Source organism: Physeter macrocephalus, chromosome 17 (assembly GCF_002837175.3).
Source record: "Physeter macrocephalus isolate SW-GA chromosome 17, ASM283717v5, whole genome shotgun sequence".
Lineage (NCBI taxonomy): Eukaryota > Metazoa > Chordata > Mammalia > Artiodactyla > Physeteridae > Physeter > Physeter macrocephalus.
Genome location: NC_041230.1, coordinates 7417411 through 7438232, shown reverse-complemented (window position 1 = coordinate 7438232; position 20822 = coordinate 7417411). Strand labels below are relative to the sequence as shown.

Genomic DNA, 20822 nt, shown 5'->3' with positions numbered 1-20822 from the left:
CTGGCTGGGGTAGAATTAAGCTGGAAGGGGACTGTCTTAGCTTGAGCTACTATAACAAAATACCATAGACTGGGTGGCTTAAACAACAAACATTTATTTCTCACAGTTCTAGAGGCTAAGAAGTCCCAATAGCAAAGTGCTGGCAGATTTGGTGAAGGTCCATTTCCTGGGTTGTAGACAGCTGCTGTCTGTGTGCTTGGTGCATACACGAGGCATTCCTTATAAGGGCACTACTCCCATCATAAGTGTGCCACCCTCATGACCTAATCTAAAACTAATTAATCTCCCTAAGGCCCCATCTCCAAATACCATCACATTGCAGATTAGGGCTTCCACACATGAATTCTGGGCTGGGGTGGAGGGGGGATTTCCTTATTCACCGAACAAAAATCTTTAATATAATGGTATTAAGCAGCAATGGGCTTCAAATTACTTTGTTCAGAATCCTCATGCTGAAGGACGTGAATCACAATTTGAACAAATGCAAAGGCATACTATGTTTTGGGACAGAAAGACAGTATCATAAATGTCATTTCTCCCAAAGTAAGTGTATAAATTTAATGTAATTCCAATTAGAATATCAAAGGGTTTTTGTAATTTGAGAAAACTATCTTTGAGAAAACTATCTTAATTTATATAGAAAGAAAATTAATTAGCCAATAAAACTGAAAAACGGAGTGGGGGATTTGCTGTAATACTCAGTATCAAAATAAAATAAGGCTGTTATCAATTAATATGGTTAGTATAGGAATAGAAAAACAGATTAATGAAGCAAGAGAATATAGAAATAGGTCTTGGTATAAATCAAAATATAAGGCAGTTTAAGTTGAAGAAAAGATATGGTTAAAGGATTACATAGCAAAGTTTTAGTTGAGTAGGAAAAGTGTGGTATCAGTAAAGGATTAAGAACAGGTCTTTCCCACTGACTCATCTCTGGAAAGATGATTTTAGATTTGCCTTTCTACCACAGTTTCCTTGAAGAAAATACCACTGTAAATCTCTCACCTGCCTGTATCTGGATGGGGTGAACTGTTAACTGGCATGTAGACATTGACAGTCTATATAACTAAGGCATCACAAATCTTGGGAAACCAAGGCAGTGGCTTCTCTGTGCTTAAATGATTATCATTGTTACAAGTGAGTGTGCCCCATGTGATGGTGGCACACTGTGCAGATGCCCTGGTTGATTATTATAAAATGTGCTGGATGAGAATGTTAATGTTTCCCAGTGCTGAGGTGAACCACGCCCATTTTGATCTTTTCTCCTCTGTGCAGTGCTGAAGTAGTGGAAGCTGTGCTTGCTTGGGTAGTTGCAGGACTGTCTGGTGAACATGCTGTGAAGACATTTTCTTGTCAGGACAAATCTAATAATAAACCTAATGCTAGGTTAAAGCTTATTCTGCTCTCCCTCTCTCTTTTTTTGATTGCTAGTTCAAATCTGTGATTGCTTCTGGTGGACATGCAGGTGTCAGAGCTGTGTGACTTGCTGCTAAACTGGCTGCTGGATTATTTTAACAAATTGTGCTTGTATAACTGGCAACCCATCTGGAAGAAAAGAAAATGAACCCTCATATATGACATTAAAAATTCAATTCTAGATGGATTAAATATTTATATATTACAAAAAGGAAATAGACAACTTATAAGAAAACCTAAGAAATAACATATATAATCTAGAGATTAAAATATCTCTATAACCAATCCATAAACTTCCTAATGTCTAACACATGAAGAAATCTTCAAAACTGACAAAAAGATAAATAATCCTATAGGAAAATAGGCTAATATGAAAATTTACAAAGAAGCAAATCCAGGAAAAGGTGAGGTTTATACTCATCAGACAAACATGAATTTTAGTATAATACCACCTATTGCATGGCTGGAGGAAACTTGTCTTTTTGAAAATAACTGATTGCATCTATTAAAATTTTAAAATAGCACATATCCTTTGATCTAGCAGTCTCCTGCCTATAATCTATCCCCCAGAAATAAAAATAAAATGTAAGGGCCAACATAAGGGTGTTTACTATAGTGTTGTTTGTGATGGCAAATAACTAGCAACAAGTTGAATTAGTAGGGGGATGGCTGAATAAATTTATAGCACACAATATCACTGAATACTGTGCAGCAACTGCTTATCTTACTCTATCTGACCATTATAATCATTATTGTTGCTGGGCCTTGGCACTGACCAACTATAGGCACCAAAAGGTAATCCTCCTTATTTGGTCTGGATTAGAGTTCCTAGTTGCTCTGGTGATTTCAAAGCTGCACCAGCACAAGGGGATAACACTTAAGGAATATGAGAGAATGCTTAATGAGAAATGGAAAAAAAGAAAGAATAATTTAGATTCACATAGATATACATGTATCTTATTTGGATACATTACCTCACAAAGTCAACCTATGGCATTTATAATCTTATCTCAAGACCAACCTTCAAATATGCTAATAAGCAGTGCAGTGCTATAATTATAGTAGCATAGTATTATTCTGAGTTTAAAAGAAATTGATATATTTGAAAGCAGCCTAAGGTTTGTGTTACATACTCATTTTTTATCAGTATTCAAAAAGAGCACTAACTGCTTTCTATATGTCATTATTGTGGAAAAGAATCAAAAATCCTCAAAAAATGTGCTTTTAATAAAAGAATTCTGGGGCTTCCCTGGTGGCGCAGTGGTTGAGAGTCCGTCTGCCGATGCAGGGGACACGGGTTCGTGCCCCGGTCCGGGAAGATCCCACATGCCGCAGAGCGGCTGGGCCCGTGAGCCATGACCGCTGAGCCTGTGTGTCCAGAGCCTGTGCTCCACAATGGGAGAGGCCACAACAGTGAGAGGCCTGCGTACCGCAAAAAAAAAAGAATTCTGTTTAGGTCTGAGATCTCCCTTTTCAGTGCCATTTTCCTGAAGGAAACAAACAAACTATAGGTGGGGGAAATTGATTGACTGTAGCAGATTAGAGAAAAAAAATAGTCAGTTTAAAACTCAAGCTGAAATGCAAGAGTTGATGTTTTACTCAATGGCATACAAAAAAATGTAAGAGTGAGATGTTTTCCTCATTTAAAAAATGTCAAATTTCTAATGCCAATACTGGTAATGTGGACTATTAAAATTTCTGACAAATGTTTCTGAAAAACTAATTATCTCTAACAAGTCTGTGCATGTATTACTAAGAGATATGATCCTTAAATGTATGTGATTCAATCACCTGTTGCAGAATCATGCTATAAGCTACTGTGGTCTCAGTAGAGACCACACAGAGATTAGTGATATGACATTTGAGAGTAAATTTAAATAACTAGATTTGTTACCATTCCAATTTTTAAAATTCATATTTTATAGTAAAGATATGATTGTAGAAATATCTTCTGTAAAATATCTGCATCTAACTGGGAATGTGAATCCACTATAACATGTACTCCATATAGTTTCCCTACTCCTATCCCTATCTTTTTAAATTTTCAGAAGTTTAAAAACAAACAGCATAAACAACAGAATAAACTCATATACTATTACAATTCAGAATTAACTAATATTTTGTTTTATTTACTTGGAATCTTTATTTCTTTTTAATGAGATAGATATTTAGATACAAAACTGAAGTATCCTTTAACTACCATGTTTGGCCCCATTTCCCTTCTACTGCCTTTCTTTTTAGAGACAACCACTTTTGGGAATTGAGTGTGTATTCTTCCAATCCATTCTTCATAGTTTTACATAAAAATGTTCACCCATAACCAATGCTTTAATACTAGTGTTGGTTAGTGTTGATTTAATTCAAATTCATACAGGTATAATTATAATATATTCACTTCATTTGTTTTCACTCTACATGATTTTCATATCTTTCTCTTATTAATACATATAGATTTAATTTGTTATACTTAACTACTAGAGAATATTATACAGTGTGACTGCATCACATTTTATTCATCCACTTCAAAAGTGACAGACATTTGTTTCCAATTTTTTGCTAATATAACTCATGCTGCAATGAACATAAAGGTACAGGACTCCCTGGGTACATGTATGTTTCTTCGCTATGTGTATGTATACTCAGGAGTGGGTATTCTGGAATCTCTTTTCGAAATTCTTTCCTACCCTGAGATTTGAAAAAATTCGCCTATAAAATTCTTATATTACTAAGTTTTGCTCTTTGCATTCTAATCTTCACAACACTTTTGGATTTTTAAATAAATACTTTAATGTATAACAAAAGCAAAGATCTAATATTTTTCCATATGAACAGTCAATTACCCTGAGACCATTTTTTGAATCATCCAGATTTTTCTACCAACTTGTGATTACCACCTCTATCAATTGCCAATTCCGCATAAAGACATGCATATGTTTCTGGATATAATATTCTGTCACAATCTTTGTTTTCTATTACTGCATCAAGAGCAAATAATTTTGATGATTATACATGTAGCAAAACATGTAACAAAAAAATGACAATTTTGTCTCTTAATTTCACATCTTAATACCTCACATATCTTTGTCTGAATGCATCAGGTAGGCCTTCCAGAACCATGTTGATTAGTGTCCATGACTGGATCCTTACTTTAATGAGAATGCTCCTAAAAGTACAGCAGGAACAATGTTTGTTGTGGGGGTCTTGGGGGTGTAGGTTTTCATGATAGTGTGATAGTTATTAAATTCTCAGTACATTACATTTTGAGCTGTTGCTGAAGGATTTTCCACATTCATGTGACTTTACTGTAAAATGAATTTTCTGATATACTGTTTAATATGAATTCTCTTGAAGGTGTTCCCAAATTCAAGGCGTTCATAGAGTTTTAATGAGTATGAATTCTCTGGTGTCTAATATGATGTGACTTCTGGCTAAAAGCTTTCCCACATTCATTACACTGATAAGGTTTTTCTCCAGTGTGGATTCTCATATGCAGAGCAAGAGTTGAGAACTGAGAGAAGGCTTTCCCACATTCATTACAACCATAGGGCTTCTCACCCGTATGGCTTCTCATATGTACAGTAAGAGATGAGCTTTGACAGAAGGCTTTCCCACATATTTTACATTCATAAGGCTTATCACCTGTATGAATTCTCACATGTACAATGAGAGATGTGATTCGAGAGAAGGCTTTTCCACATTTATTACATTCATAGGGTTTCTCTCCTGTATGAATATTGTGATGTTTAATGAGGTACTGCTTCTGCCTAAAGATTGTTCCACATTCATTACATTTATAGGGTTTCTCTCCAATATGAATTTTCTCATGCTCAGTGAGGTTTGATTTCCCACTGAAGGCTTTTCCACATTCCTTACATATATAAGGTTTCTCTCCTGTATGACTTCTCTGGTGTCTAATGAGGCTTGACTTCTGAATGAAAGCTTTCCCACACCCTTTACATTCATAAGGTTTCTCACCAGTATGAATTCTTTGATGGATAATGAGGTTTTCCTTCTGGCTAAAGGCTTTTCCACACTCATTACATTTAAAGGGTTTCTTTCCACTATGGATATTCTGATGTTTAACGAGGTATTGCTTCTGGCTGAAGGCTCTTCCACATTGATTACATTCAAATGGTTTCTCTCCTTTATGAATTTTCTCATGCTCAGAGAGATATGATTTGCCATTGAAGGCTTTGCCACATTCCTTACATACATAGGGTTTGTTTCCAATATGATTTCTCTGGTGTTTAATAAGGCTTGGCATCTGAATAGAAGCTTTCCCACATTCATAAGTTTTCTCTCCAGTATGATGTTTTTGATGAGTAAGCAAGTTTCCCTTCTGGCTGAAGGCTTTTCCACATTTATTACATTTATATGGTTTCTTTCCTGTATGACTTCTCAAATGTAGAGTGAGGGATGAGACTCGAGAGAATTCTTTACCACATTCATTACATTCATGTGATTTCTCTCCAGTATGCATTTTCGTATGCTCTATGAGGTTTTGCTTCAGGCTAAATGTTTTTCCACATTCATTACATTCATAAGGTTTCTCTCCAGCATGAATTTGATCATGCTGAAGGAGATCTGATTCAGGCTGAAGGCTTTCCAACATTCTTATCATGCACAGATACCTTCTCCAACAAGAATTCCTTAGTATCTCTTGACATGTGACATGGATGAAAGCTTTTCCACATTCAGTAAATTCATATGGTTTCTCTCCAATAATAATTCTCAGCTATCTAACGAAGATGAATATATGATGAAAGACTTTTCACATTGGTTATCCTGTGATTAGCTGATTACAAATTGGGATGAAATATAGCATCCTCATTATATTCTTAATGGTTCTTTCTTAGACAGCTTCTCTCATATTTAAGTGTAAATTAAATGTTCCAAACTCGTTTAAACTGAGTCCCATACACAGAGGAGTAGTCTTAAAGAATCAATGTCTGTGCTCAGAGAAAATACTTTTCTGCTACCTAGGTTTTCTGAGTTTCTCTTTAGCTGTGTTTTCACGGAGAAGGATGAGACTTAACCCACAAGTCTTTCCTGTTGTGTCTTTATTTACTTATAAATTTCCCAGGCCTTTTCTAAAAAGGAGTACAAAAAAATCATCATTGAAAAGTTAATAACTGTAAAATATTTAATGCCTGGCATGTAGTAAACATTCAATAAAGTAGCTATCATCATCATCAATATCACATTTGTAAATTTTCCCACTATTTTTAATAAAATTTCAAAAATATGCAATTTAAAAATAGACTCTTTATTTCAAACCTAACCTACCAGTATAAAAGAAAGCTCAAATGCAAATAACATCCATGGGTGAATGTAGCTTAAACTGCTTTTAAGTGAAACAATGTATACTTTATAAATCAGTAAAGTAAGGGAAAACATAAAGAACAGGTGACAAACAGGATGAAAGACAAACATGTAACATTTGGAAAGCCTAGGATGAAGGGATAAAAAATAAAATGAATAGGAGTATTAATAAGGGATATGTGATAAAATAAGATATTTATTTCTACATTTTCCTGAAACTCCATTAAAATGACAATAGGGGAAGAAGGGCATTACTCATAAAATCTAAAAGGTTGAGACAACAGTGAATGAAAGTATTAGGAAATTTTGAAAGGAAACCAAATAAAGGACTAAATTAACAGCAGAACTGAGTGACTTAAATAAAATGCTAGCAGATGAGGATGCCACTTAGAAGCAAGGTAATCTGTGACACAGCTGTCAACAGAAAGGCACTATAACTGGAGACATTGCATGAGAGTGGAAGGTGGGGCTTATAAAATGAAAGGAGCAGCTGATACACCCAACTCTCCTAACTGGAAAGAAATAGGAATTTATTCTCCAGACAAAGTACAACTGAGAAACTCCAAATTTAGTGATGACAGGGAAAGTAGATAAGAGTACCATACTGAAAGAAGGTGATGAGTAAAAGTTTATATATAGTATAGGCTCCCAACTTCTTTCTTCTGCTAGACTCTAAGAATGCTGGTAGTTGTCAGATAATGGAAGGGTTCTTGTTTGAAAAAATGAAAAGATCATGAGAACACCTACAGATACTGACATTTGGAATCATATAAAAGAAAGACTTAGATATCTGACTGAATGCTGCACAGTGAAGCCCACCATTTTACAAGACCCACCAATGGACACAGAGATTACAATAATCTTTCTGGTACCTCAATGTATTAATGTAGAGTTAAAGATCACAAAAATTGGACAAAAGCCATAATGTGAAAGATCAAACAAATAGGAAAAAACAAGGCAAGGAACAGAAGAGCACATACATACAATATATAATTAGTATCACAGAAAGCTAAGAGATTATATAACAATGAAATATTAACAGGATTCTGGGCTTCCCTGGTGGCGTGGTGGTTGAGAATCTGCCTGCTAATGCAGGGGACACGGGTTCGAGCCCTGGTCTGGGAGGATCCCACATGCCGCGGAGCAACTAGGCCCATGAGCCACAACTACTGAGCCTGCGTGTCTGGAGCCTGTGCTTCACAACAAGAGAGGCCGCAATAGTGAGAGGCCCGCGCACCGTGATGAAAAGTGGCCCCCATTTGCCACAACTAAAGAAAGCCCTCGCACAGAAGCAAAGACCCAACACAGCAAAAATAAATAAATTAATAAACTCCTACCCCCAACATCTTCTTTAAAAAAAAAAAAAGCAGCAAATCCTCTAAAAAAAAAAAAGAAATATTAACAGGATTCTATAAATAAGTGCTTTTGGAAATAAACAGTATGATGCTGACCTTAAAAATTCAATAGGTTGGGAAAAAAATTCCAGAATATCTCCCAGAATACAAAAATTTTTTTAAAAAAAGGAAGGAAGGCAGAAAGGAATAAAGAAAGAGAGTAATGACTGGGAAATTAGTAGTTCAGTGGAGGAATCCAGGAGGTTCAAGAGAAAATATGAAGCACCAGAGAAAGGAGTTTCAGAGAAAATATGAAAAATGAATGCAGGAAATTTTCTGAACCCCGTCTTTCATATTAGCATGTTGATAATGATTAAATTGATTACATTTAAAATACGTAAAATAGCTGTATAAAATACGGGAATAAACACCAACAGACACAGTCAAATGAGTTGAAAGTGGCTCTCTATGTGGAACAAAAACTGTGGGTGAGGAAGAATGGAACAAGCATAGCTATAATCCTATTTGACTTTTAAAAGCCCCTATTTGGGGCTTCCCTGGTGGCGCAGTGGTTGAGAGTCCGCCTGCCGATGCAGGGGACACGGGTTCATGCCCCGGTCCGGGAAGATCCCACATGCCGCGGAGTGGCTGGGCCCGTGAGCCATGGCCGCTAAGCCTGCACGTCCGGAGCCTGTGCTCCACAACGGGAGAGGCCACAACAGTGAGAGGCCCACGTACCGCAAAAAAATAAAAAATAAAAGCCCCTATTTGTTATACTTACAGAGATCTTGAAGACTTGGGCCTTTTAACGTGACTCAGTCTATAACTGTATAATAACTATAGACAGTGCTCTTTTTATCTACTTACAACTGAGTTTCACATGGGCTAAACAGCAAAGTACACATGTATTTAATGGGAAAGAAAATATGCCAGAAAATAGCCATTTTTGCTTCCAAATCTGATTTTGATTTCTATTTTGATTACTGATACTATCATTTCTTGATACAAAAACTGTCATTGCCATCAAATTCAATTTTCATTTATTTTTCTCCTTTCATTATGCCTGATATACTGGCACCCAAGCTCTTTTCTTGTCAAGAGCCCTTTCCTTGGCCTCTCTCTAAATCCTTTCTTTTATAACTGTTTTCCATCCACTCACTGCAAACCTTGGACATTACCCTGATCTATCTGTCTTAAAATTATATCCTCAGGCTTCCCTGGTGGCGCAGTGGTTGAGAGTCCGCCTGCCGATGCAGGGGACACGGGTTCATGCCCCGGTCCGGGAAGATCCCACATGCCGCGGAGTGGCTAGGCCCGTAGCCATGGCCGCTGAGCCTGCGCGTCTGGAGCCTGTGCTCCGCAACGGGAGAGGCCACAACAGTGAGAGGCCTGGGTATCGCAAAAAAAAAAAAAAAATTATATCCTCATTTTCTTATAAATCATTTCAAGAACTGATTAGTAATATGCTGCCACTCATATCAGTGCTATAATTTCCATAACTAGAAAAAAATAACTCAACCCTCACTGCATACCATAAGCAAAAATTCACTCAAAATCAATTACAGACCTCAGCATAAGCATTAAAACTATTAATAAAAAAACTATTAATATAAAAGAAAAAATGGTAGACTTCATCAAAATTAAAAACGAATTAACGCCCTTCAAAAAATACAGTTAAGGGGCTTCCCTGGTGGCGCAGTGGTTGAGAATCCACCTGCCAATGCAGGGGACACGGGTTCGTGCCCCGGTCCGGGAAGATCCCACATGCCGCGGAGTGGCTGGGCCCATGAGCCACGGCCACTGAGCCTGTGCGTCCGGAGCCTGTGCTCCGCAACGGGAGAGGCCACAACAGTGAGAGGCCCGCGTACCACACACACACAAAAAAAAATATACAGTTAAGGACTTCCCTGGTGGCACAGTGGTTAAGAATCCACCTGCCAATAAAGGGGACACGGGTCCGAGCCCTAGTCCGGGAAGCTCCCACATGCTGCGGCGCAACTAAGCCCGTGCGCCACAACTACTGAGCCTGTGCACTAGAGCCCATGAGCCACAACTACTGAGCCTGCGTGCCACAACTACTGAAGTCTGCGCACCTAGAGCCCGTGCTCTGCAACAAGAGAAGCTACCTCATTGAGAAGCCCATGCACCATGATGAAGAGTAGCCTCCGCTCGATGCAACTAGAGAAAGCCCGCACACAGCAAGGAAGACCCAACGCAGCCCAAAAAAATTTAATTAATTAATTAATTAAAGAAAAGAAAAGAACAAAAACACAGTTAAGAAAACAAAAAGGAAAGCCATAGACTGGGAGAAACTAATAAAGGGCTTGTATCCAGAATATACAGAACTCTTGAAACACAATAATAATAAAGAGATAAACAATGTAGTTTTTAAAATGGGAGAAAGACTAGAGTAGACATTTCACAAAATAAAACATCTTATTTGTGCTCAAGAATGCAGACAAGAAGGATAAAAACTGGCCTTTCTGCCAATGAGCTTCAATGTATGTCTTAGACATCAAAGCGAAAAATACAAATCTAACAGAGTATATACTTAAGATCCAAGTTGCTCTGGAAACTACAATATAAGATGGAGATACAGAGATTAGAGAGATTGGGCTAGAGGTGAGAGACAGTTTAATAAAAATGAAGTTCAACATTGAACAATGGATAGGATTTTGATAGATGGGTCACTGCACAATCAACGGCAAAGATGCAAAGAATTTCATACATATGAAGGGGGAGGTGAGAATGGTGCAACCATTACTATTTAAAGCTAGAATAATAATCACAATCACCAACTGTGCAGTGAAGGGAAGAGGGAGACTGAAAATATGTATTGTAAAATGTATAAAATATACATCACTCCTGGTAACAGACAGTAAATAGATATTGTCTCAAATCAAGGATGAAGACTAAGAAAATTATGAATATAAAGGCACCCATAAGAAAAAAATATAAACTTTCCAAATTTTCAAGAAAAAAAGATATATTCAAAACAAAGAAAGATCCTACAGCAAAAGATACAAAAGATAAAAGATGAGGCAGAATTTAAAACAGTTGGGAATTCCCTGGAGGTCCAGTGGTTGGGACTCCGTGCTTTCACTGCCAAGGGCGTGGGTTCAATCCCTGGTCAGGGAACTAAGATCCCACAAGCTGTGCCGCGTGCCCCTCCCCCCAAAATTAAAACAGTATATAAAATAAAATCAGAGAATTAATACCAACTATATGGTTCCTGTCAATAAGTGCAACTAGAATAAAAATAACTATTAAAAGAGCTATGATAGGATCATACAGAAAATTCTCAGGCCTCAAACCAGACCTCCAGAATCAAAAAACCTGTGGGTAGGGCCCAGCAATCTGTATTTTACAAGCCCTTCAGGTGATTTTGATTCATGCTAAAGTTTAACAACTGATATAGCAAAACCCCCCTAAACTATATATAGACACAAGATATGCATCTAAAACAATATATAAGAAATGTTGAAAATAAAGACTAAAGATAAAATAAAGAAGATAATAAAGAATATATAAAATACAGAAATCCAAGATACAAAAACACATCAGCAACTGAGAAGACTACCTCTCTCAACCTAGGAGATCAAATCCATGAAATATGCAAACATATAAAAAATGGGAACATGAAATAAAAATATGCACTTATTTATAATATAGAGCTACCTAGCTTATTCTGTATCTTGTAAATAGATAGTGAACCATCTTTTAAAATGCTCAGAGAACATTCTCAAAATCAGTCCACACAGTAGGCCTAGAAAATCTCAAATATTCCACAAAGTAGAAAAGGACAGATAAAATACTCTGACTAAAAAAAAAAAAAAGTCATAAATTAGAAAAATGAAAATCTTTCACATGTAAATTCCAAAATCTACTGGCTTGAATAAACTGTTTGGTCAAAGAGGAAATTAAAATAAATTGTGTAATGTTCAGAATATTATTCAGAACACAATGTATATCAGAACCCAGAACCCACAGAACACATTTGAAAATAATGCTTGGAGAAGTTTTAGCATAAACGTTTACATTATTTTTAAAAGAAATAATCATAATAAACATTCCAACTAAGGAATTTCAATAAGGAAAAGTAAATAAAAGAAAAACAGAAAAATTAATAAAGATAAGAAAAGAAATTAATTATTACAAACAAAACCAGAAATAATAATAAATTCATGAGTTGATTCTTAGGGAAAAACTAAAAGGGAATAAAAGCAAAATTACAAAAATAAAAAATGATTATTTGAAATAAGGATTGTAGAGATTATTTTGCTCAACCCTATGCAAATAAATTTGAAAACCTAGCAAATATAACCTCTGAAAACTGAGACCAGAAAAGACAGAAAATCTAAACAGAAAAATAAACATAGGAAAAAAAGAGATAATCATTCATACATTTTATCAGCCCAAAGTCCCAGGTATACATGGCTTAAGATGTGAATTTTACTAAACTTTTTAAAAAGTACAGTAATACTATATATTTAAAATTTTCCAATTCTTAAATTCATTAAATTTGCAAAAGCATGATGCTCAACAGATCAGGACTAAGTTCTGTATTACTAATAAGCCAAAAGAAAACACAGAAATTATATCTCCTTGGTAATTAAAGCCCCTTGTATTTTTACAGGGATTATATCAACATCCTTCACACATACTTATCAAAACTGAATTTTTTAATACATCTTTAATGGAGTATAATTGCTTCACAATGCTGTGTTAGTTTCTGTTGCACAACAAAGTGAATCAGCCATATGCATACATATATCCCCCAATCCCCTCCCTCGTGAGCCTCCCTCCCACCCTCCCAAAACTGAATTTTTTATACTGTGAAATGACAGTCCTGAACTGAACTAGGCAACATTGTCTGAATACCAGGCAAAATGGTCCTTTCAACAGCACTTATCTGTGGTTTAAAAAGTATTTTAAAAGTATAAATCAAAATGCTCTAATGCCAAGCAAACTAACTGTGCTATAATGCCTGAGTTGAGTAGTTGCAACAGAGATCCTATGGCTTACAAAGCCTAAAAAACTTACTACCTGGCCCTTTACAAAACAATTTATTGACACCACCCCCCCCCCCCCCAGAGTGGTGATTCCTCTCTCCTCTACCAGGCTGGAATCAGGATGCATTGTTTTTTTGTTTTTTTGTTTTTTTTTTTGCGGTACGCGGGCCTCTCACTGCTGTGGCCTCTCCCGCTGCGGGGCACAGGCTCCGGACGCGCAGGCTCAGCGGCCATGGCTCACGGGCCCAGTCGCTCCGCGGCATGTGGGATCCTCCCGGACCGGGGCACGAACCCGCGTCCCCCGCATCGGCAGGCGGACTCCCAACCACTGCGCCACCAGGGAGGCCCAGGATGCATTGTTGATCCAGCTTCAACCACAACTAAATGATAAAGAGACAACTGGAAGAAATCTGGATCTTAAAGTACCACAAAGACCAAAGCTACCATGCAAATTTTGACTACTCACCACATAACTGATATGTAACCAAGAAATGAATTCCTACATTCCTTAAACCAGCACATTTTGGGGTTTATTATAGTCACTTAGCTTTACCATGATTGATAACACTTTTTAGTCCAGTTTCATTGCTTTACATATCACGTAACTGCAGATGCCAACTCAACTTAGGCATTGTAGCCGGAAAGTAGTCTCAGACCATAAGAAAATGAATGAACTTTTTACAAAAACACATAGTAGTGTATAGTTGGCAACCTCTGCTCTTAACAGGTCACCATTTAAACAGAATACACTGTTTGCTTAACATTTGAGCATTTTGATATATGTTACAACTCTTCTCAACATAGCAATCACAGTAATCTTGTCACAGTCAAATCATGTCACTGCTCTGCCTGAAAGTCTCCTTGTATACTCATAAAACATTTAGAAGCATACCATGTTAATAATTGCTGCTTCCAGGGAGCAGAAATGGAGAAATGAGAGCCAGGAATAAGGAGACATATCTATTCTTTTAATTTCTATCAAGTATATGTATTAGAGTTTAAAAACAATAGTACTACTTCTCTTTAAAGTAACAGGGAGTTGAATTAGTAGGAAGTCAGCACTCATTTCCAAGCCTGCATTATTGTTAAAAAGCAGGAGGTGGAGAAGAGTTATACTATGATATCTGGAGGTAAGAAGACAATAAGGAATAAGGATAAGGGGGTAAAATTCAACTCTGAGGTATATAACGATAGAAGGAGGAAGAAATGATAGTTAAATTTTAAAGAAAAGAATCTACGTGCTAGTTTTTGAAAGATTACAGATCTATAATCCTTGGGAAGAAGGACTGAATGAAGGAAAGGAGTCTAGGCATATAGGGAGAAGTAAAAAATGGAGAATGTTGGTGAGAGGGAGAAGCACGAAATTTAGGCTGTAGAAGTCATAAAATTGAGACTGCAAATGAGGTAGAGGCTGGCGTCCAGAATAGAGGTTAGAGAGGCACCCAGTCCTCCAGAATCTGAGAAAAGAGAACCAATCCAGGAAGAACAGGTGGAAATGTTACCTAGGTATCTAAAGAATTCCTAGCAATTTTCACTCCAAAGGATGGGGGCTGATAAGAAAATCTCCTCAAAAAGTTTCAGATGTTGTAAACTCACTGAATAACTGTAATGAGCTTTTATTCCATTCATACCTGCTGGGTTCTTCCTAACTCACCTGGAGAACACCTCCTTCACATTTCTTCCTCAATCATCCACTGCTCTTCTTGTTTGAACTGGTGACTTTAAGATTCGAAATACTAACATAGGACTTGGATGTTACTGCTGAAGGTCAAAGCAGCATCCCAGAATTCAGGCTGAGCCCTTAGACCCTCAAAGGAGTTGAAGGATAAGGAAAGTGCAGCTCCTGGGGATGCACAAGGAAGCTGGCTTGTGAAAAAGAACAAAGTAACGCTGACCCTTTGGCTTAGAAACTGGAGCACATACATACATGTGAGCACATGGAAAAAAGAGTATTTGTAATTTGCATCTCAGGCCAAACTCATTATGCCATTTAAAGGCTCCATACATTTCAAAAAATGGGAAAAAGAAGGTATCGTATTTTCAGAATTTAGGTTATACAGAGAAACTACAAGACTGAGTTGCTAGAGTTCTCTAGAATCACAACCTGTACGGGTACCTTTGAGCAGGTGTCACTTGTAGCCTTGTTCCTGATTGAACAGTCACAGTTACACTTTTGAGTATCATAATGACACTTTTCTCATACGTGTGAAGTCGCCAACCTTGAGTGATACGGATAAAATATAAAGGGAGTGACTGAAATAATTCATGAATCAGAGCTCTTAAAATTTTTAGAAGCCTAATATTTTACCTAGGTTATGTTACTCTAGGAGAAATTAAATATTTTAAGCATCCTATAATTATATGGTCATTCAATTCATTGGTTCAGCAAACCAAAGAAATATATATATTTCTCACTTATTATGTGTATTGAAAAGACCATGGTCTCCCATTTGTAATGGGGTATGACAGATAAAAGGATCATACTTCCTCACAAGCTTGATCCAATGTAGTATGCTTAGAATCTGCCCGGACAGTGCTATGAATTGATGAAAACAGGTAATACAGAAGGGGGAAAGGATGGAGGCAAACTGCAGGAGGAAAGACATAAGTATGACATTCTGGACATAAAGAGTTTGAAGTTCCTATGCAACCTCCAGATGGTGCTGTCTATTAGGCAGTTGGATATGTGCATGAGGAGCTCAGGACAAGCCTCAAAGAGGAATGATCATCTGTTAGTCCTGTGTCAGCTGAAGCCACAGCAGTGGAATTTTGTTGCTCAGAGAGTTCTTAGAGGTGAAAAAAAATGATCAAAGTCAGAAACTTAAGAACACTAAAATTTAACGGAAAAACAGAAACATAAGTCACTAATGGAGGGTTTTTCTTTTTTTGGGGGGGGGTGTTGTTCCTTGGTTTTGACTGGAATTATAAAAATGAGAGAAGTATTATGGAAATTAAGGAAACGTTCAAGAATGAAGCAGTGATAAACACCTGAAAAGGAATGGAGTGAACACAGAAATCTAATTCCTCCATCCCAATTAAAAATGGAAGTGTACAAAACACACAAGCAAAAATGTGATTCTTATCCGTGCCCTAGCTGCTGCATCCCCTCACAGCTATTTTTATTTTCTGTGTAACTACAAATATACATTCCTATCCCCACTTACTAAAAAAAGTAGTGTATTACACCAAATATACACTTTACTTTCTTCATGTAACAAAATACATTGCAGACTTTTAAAATCTAACATATAGTATATATTTCCACTTGCTCAAGTCTTCTTTTGGGTCTTTCATTAACATTTAAAAATAATCTTCATAAAGGTTTTATACATTTACTGTTTATCCCTAGGTGTTTTATCTGATTTGTTGCTATTGTAAATAAAGTAGTCTTCTTTATAACTATTACTGATTATTTTCTGTATGTATCAAAGCTATTATTTCTATACATGAATTTTTGTACTGTGGTACTTTTCTTTTTCGTTTTATTGAAAAATATGTTAAGTGTGATAAAATACTGGAAGAAATTCTCTTTGTAGATAAAAGAAAAATTTGTTTCGCTACATTTATAAAGGCCATTTCGTTTGGGGAAAACCTGGTCAAATTAGGAGTCTGACTGCCATGCTCACTGACAAACCAGGGAGTCTTAAATCCGTTACTTGATTTCTGCACCAAAGACAGGACAACTTGCTTCCCAATTCCGTCCGTGCTGTTTGCACTAGTGGAAACTACCTCTTAAAGCTATTCCTTAGTCCAGCACTTCTCAAAGCAGCCTTACCAAAATTCCTTCAAATAATTAAGAAAATTCAATACCTACAGAGAGTCTAGACAACCAATAACAAGTTTCCCGGAAATCTTTCCTCTTTAAAAAAAAAATAAAGGAATGCTGATTTTGTTTTCTACTCCACAATGGGTCTGCTTTTAGCCTCTTCCCTTTCTCATCTTTCACAGAAACGAATGCTCCAGAGAAATGCATCCTTATCATTATTTTAGAAACTAGAAAAGTGAGGTTTACATGGTACTACGCCACTAAGTTCACAATGCCACCCAAACTCACAAACCTGGAACCATACAGGTTGCAACTCTACAACCCTCTCACACTCCCTCACAACCTTTGTCACCCACCGGAGAACCCGCCCGTTTCCTTCTGTACCCCTGCCCCCATCCACAGAAGCTTTGAACACCGCACGTCACAGGAAGCGATTCCTCCCCTTCAGTTTCCCCAGCCCTGTAGTAGGCTCCACAAAACCTCCCTTACAGCCTACCCGGCCGGATTCTAAACCCAGAAAACCAGGTCCCGCAACAAGATCTGCGCTTCGCAGAGCCAAAACCAAACTCACCAGCAGACAAAGACGACGATGGCGAGCCGGAAAGCCTGAGCCTGCGCTTGCGCCTGCGCACTCCAGGCTGGCGAGCATTCCCAGAGGTCTCCTGGGCTCCACCAAGCCTGGGCTCAGTACCGGGCAGAAGCAGTCGGTGTTGGCCGGTTGTCCACTTTTTTTTGACTGTGGACTACATTTCCCAGAAGTTTCAGTGGTTCCAGTCGGCTTTTCGAGTCAGCTTTCGCGCTTTCTCAGCTCCCCCATAGCTTGTGGGACTGTCTTCCTGGTTGGGGGAGTAGTGTACGTAGGCCGAGCCTCAGGACTTAGGTTAACACTCTACCTGTGCTAACTCTACCTCTGGAAGAGGGCAGTGGTGTGCCTTGGGTTATAATAAGCTCAGTTCAAGCACGCCAGGGTGACCCCAACTAGGAGCAACGGTGCAAGGCTACGCCAGGAGCGCCAGAAGACTCCAGGGTGCGATTTGAGGCTGGGGTGGAGTAGGGGTGAGGCAGGGAGTGATTGTGAGGATCTCTTTGGCAGGGCTCAAGCCCAGCGCCATCTTGTCCCTCGCGAGTGCGGCTCTGAACTACATTTCCCAGAGGTCGCCGCGTCTCCGGCCGGCGGCTCTGAGCAGAGCTGTACGCGAGCCAGGTGTCAAGTCTCTGAACTGTTGGCGGCTGACGCCGCGCACGGCCGATTGGAGGTGAAACGTCCAGAGCTCGGGGCGGGGATGGAGACTGAGTATTAAGCCTGTTCAGGCGGAACGGACGGGGTTGGGGAGGGGAGTGTCGGTTACGAAATTGTGTGACTATGTGTCCCAGTGATGTGTGTATTATTCTGTGTGTGATACCGTGTGTGTGTAGCTTTCTGTGGATGAATCTCCGTGGTATGATTGTTAATGTGTGACCGTGTGTAATACTGTGTGCTGGTGTGGGTTACCTGTGACTGTGTGTCCCTGTGGTGGGTGTGTGGATTGTTTCTGTGGGATCGTGTATTCCTCTTCTGTGCAGGCATAGGGAGCTTTGTTGTTGTGCCTCTGTTGACTGCGCCCTAGTGGGGATTGTGACTGTGTAGCACTGTGCGGAAGGAAGGGGGAGTCTGTGACTGAGGCTGTAACCTTTGTGTCTACTGGTGGGTGTGTGACTATGCAGCACTGAATGTGTGAATTTGGGGAGACTGTGTCAGTTACTGTGTCACTTGTAGTCATGTATGAGACACAGGATGGCTCTGCCCCTGTAAAAATCCTGATTCTTCTCTATGACGTTGAGGTTGAGATGGAAGCCCGGGTCTCCTCTGGTAGCCTTCCAGGGACCTCAATAAAGGTTTGTTGTCTCCTTGCCCCATCTGTTACTGGGCTCAATGGGTCTGTCCCTTGTGGTGCATAGCCAGTGAACACACCAAGTACTTTGGAGTAAAGCAGAAGCATTTATTACTTGTGACAAGTAAGGAGACAGAGAGCTAGCTCTCAAAGTACTGTCTCTCCAAAGCTGGACTGGGAAGTTTTAAACCTGGGGGGCATGCATAGTCCTGAAAGGGCTGGCATGGTAAAGAGACAGAGGTTACTCTAGGTTGCCAAAAACTGCAAGCAAGCAGGTGTTTTGGTTGTTTGCTTGCACTGTAACCTTTTTGAAACATCTGGCGTTTGGAACTTTCTGCAATTTAACAGTTTCTGCAAAACAAAGCACACTTTGGTGTGCTTTAACCCCATCCTTTCCCTACTGCTGCTTAGCTAACATATCCTTCTCCAAGAGAGATCTCCAAGGAGGAGAAAATAATGGTTATGACATCTAAAAGTCATATATAAGGTGGCTTGGTATTTTCCCTTTGTTTGTAAAATGCTTTATTTTTTCAGGAGGTGATTTTTTTTCTTTCTTGGCTAACTCCTAACAAAGACCCCTGAAGTAAACTGGAACCTACTATTTCTCTTTGGAAATATCTTCCTTGCATTCGTAATTTTTAAAATTAATATGTATGCTGAGTATTCTGATTTTACATATGTACATATATGTAACCATGTAGATACATATATACACATGTATATATACAGACGTGTATACATTTTAAAATATTTTCATTTAAGTGATGTTGTAACTTCCCACATAATTGAAAGTTATTTGAGAATATTTTTAATATTAGACTGTTTTTTCATGTGTGACTAACCCAATATCCATTCTCTCCTTTATTGCTATAAAAATCCGGATTTTTGTTTGAAGGGGCAGTGTGCTCAGCTTAACAAAAAACAAATAGGAAGGGAATTCCCTAGCGGTCCAGTGGTTAGGACTCCCACGCTTCCACTGCAGGGGGCATAGGTTTGATCCCTGGTCAGGGAACTAAGATCCTGCAAGCCGCATAGCACAGCCAAAAACAAACAAACAAAAAACATGTTTTAGTTTCCCTTATAGTTGTAAACAAAAGCTGTTAGATTGGATTTCTTAGTTCTTTAAAGGGGTGGGGATGGGGCAGGCCAGTGGGTATGTATTCTTTTGGCCTTCCTCTTTTCTCCTTCCTGCCTGGTAAGTGGATATAGTGCTACATATGGAGCAGCCATCTTATAATCATGTATTTACTAGGAAAGGAAGCATAAGAGAATTTACAGTATTATATCAAATGAAAATAGAGGATTTTAAATGGTATATATTGTATGAAAGTTTTTGGTAAACAAAACAAAATTTACCTATAGGTACATGAAATGTATAGTAGCATTTTAATTCTTTTCATTGTAATGTGGACTGAAATAAAAACACACGTGAGAACTGTGAGTTTCAGTTTTATTTGGGGACTTACTGAGCACTATACCTTGGGAGACCACCTCTCAGCTCTGAGAAATCACTCTGAAGAGGTGAAGGGGTACACGCAGTTAAGGATACATCTCGGTAGAAGGTTACTGCCAGTCACGAAGAACAAATATCTCAGGTAATGATTTTAGTGCTTTTCTAAGTATGGGAAGATGCAAGAATCCAAGTTCATTTAAAAATTCTCCTGAAATAATTCTAACTATCTAAAGGCCCATTTTTGCAGAGCACAGAGTGACTCATCCTGAATTCCTTTCAGGATGTAAGTCAGTGACTATAGTGGCTAATGGCTTGATTTTTGTAGAACTGGATGGTGGACATTTTTTGTTTTACAATTTCCCCCTTTTGGTCATAAATTCAACCAAGGTTTGGGAGGCATTTTGTGACCAGTTTGTCCCATGGTGCTAGGAAGGCTCATTCCTAGGTCTGGCGAGGATTTCATTGATGGGCCACTCAATGTGCTATTACTGGACTAGGCATTGTTAATGGTAGTCATAAAAGTCTCTGTACCATCTGTCTTACTAGTCTGTTATGGTCTAGGAAATGATTCCCTCTTGCTGCTTCTTCCCATATCTAGGGTTATAATACTACAATCATTTTGATCTTATATGTATATGTAAAACTATA

The 20822-nt window shown here is 38.3% G+C and overlaps 1 protein-coding gene across 1 annotated transcript in view; it reads right to left on the bottom strand.

Moving 5' to 3' along the window:
- Window positions 1-20822, bottom strand: part of LOC102977105 (zinc finger protein 529) — a 134531-nt gene continuing 113709 nt past the window's right edge. Inside the window, 5 exon segments of the mRNA XM_055079120.1 lie at window positions 1-1545; window positions 4487-6000; window positions 6082-6146; window positions 15201-15231; window positions 17483-17505. Coding sequence (XP_054935095.1) covers window positions 4799-6000; window positions 6082-6146; window positions 15201-15231; window positions 17483-17505 — 1321 coding nt within the window. The 3' untranslated portion in view covers window positions 1-1545; window positions 4487-4798.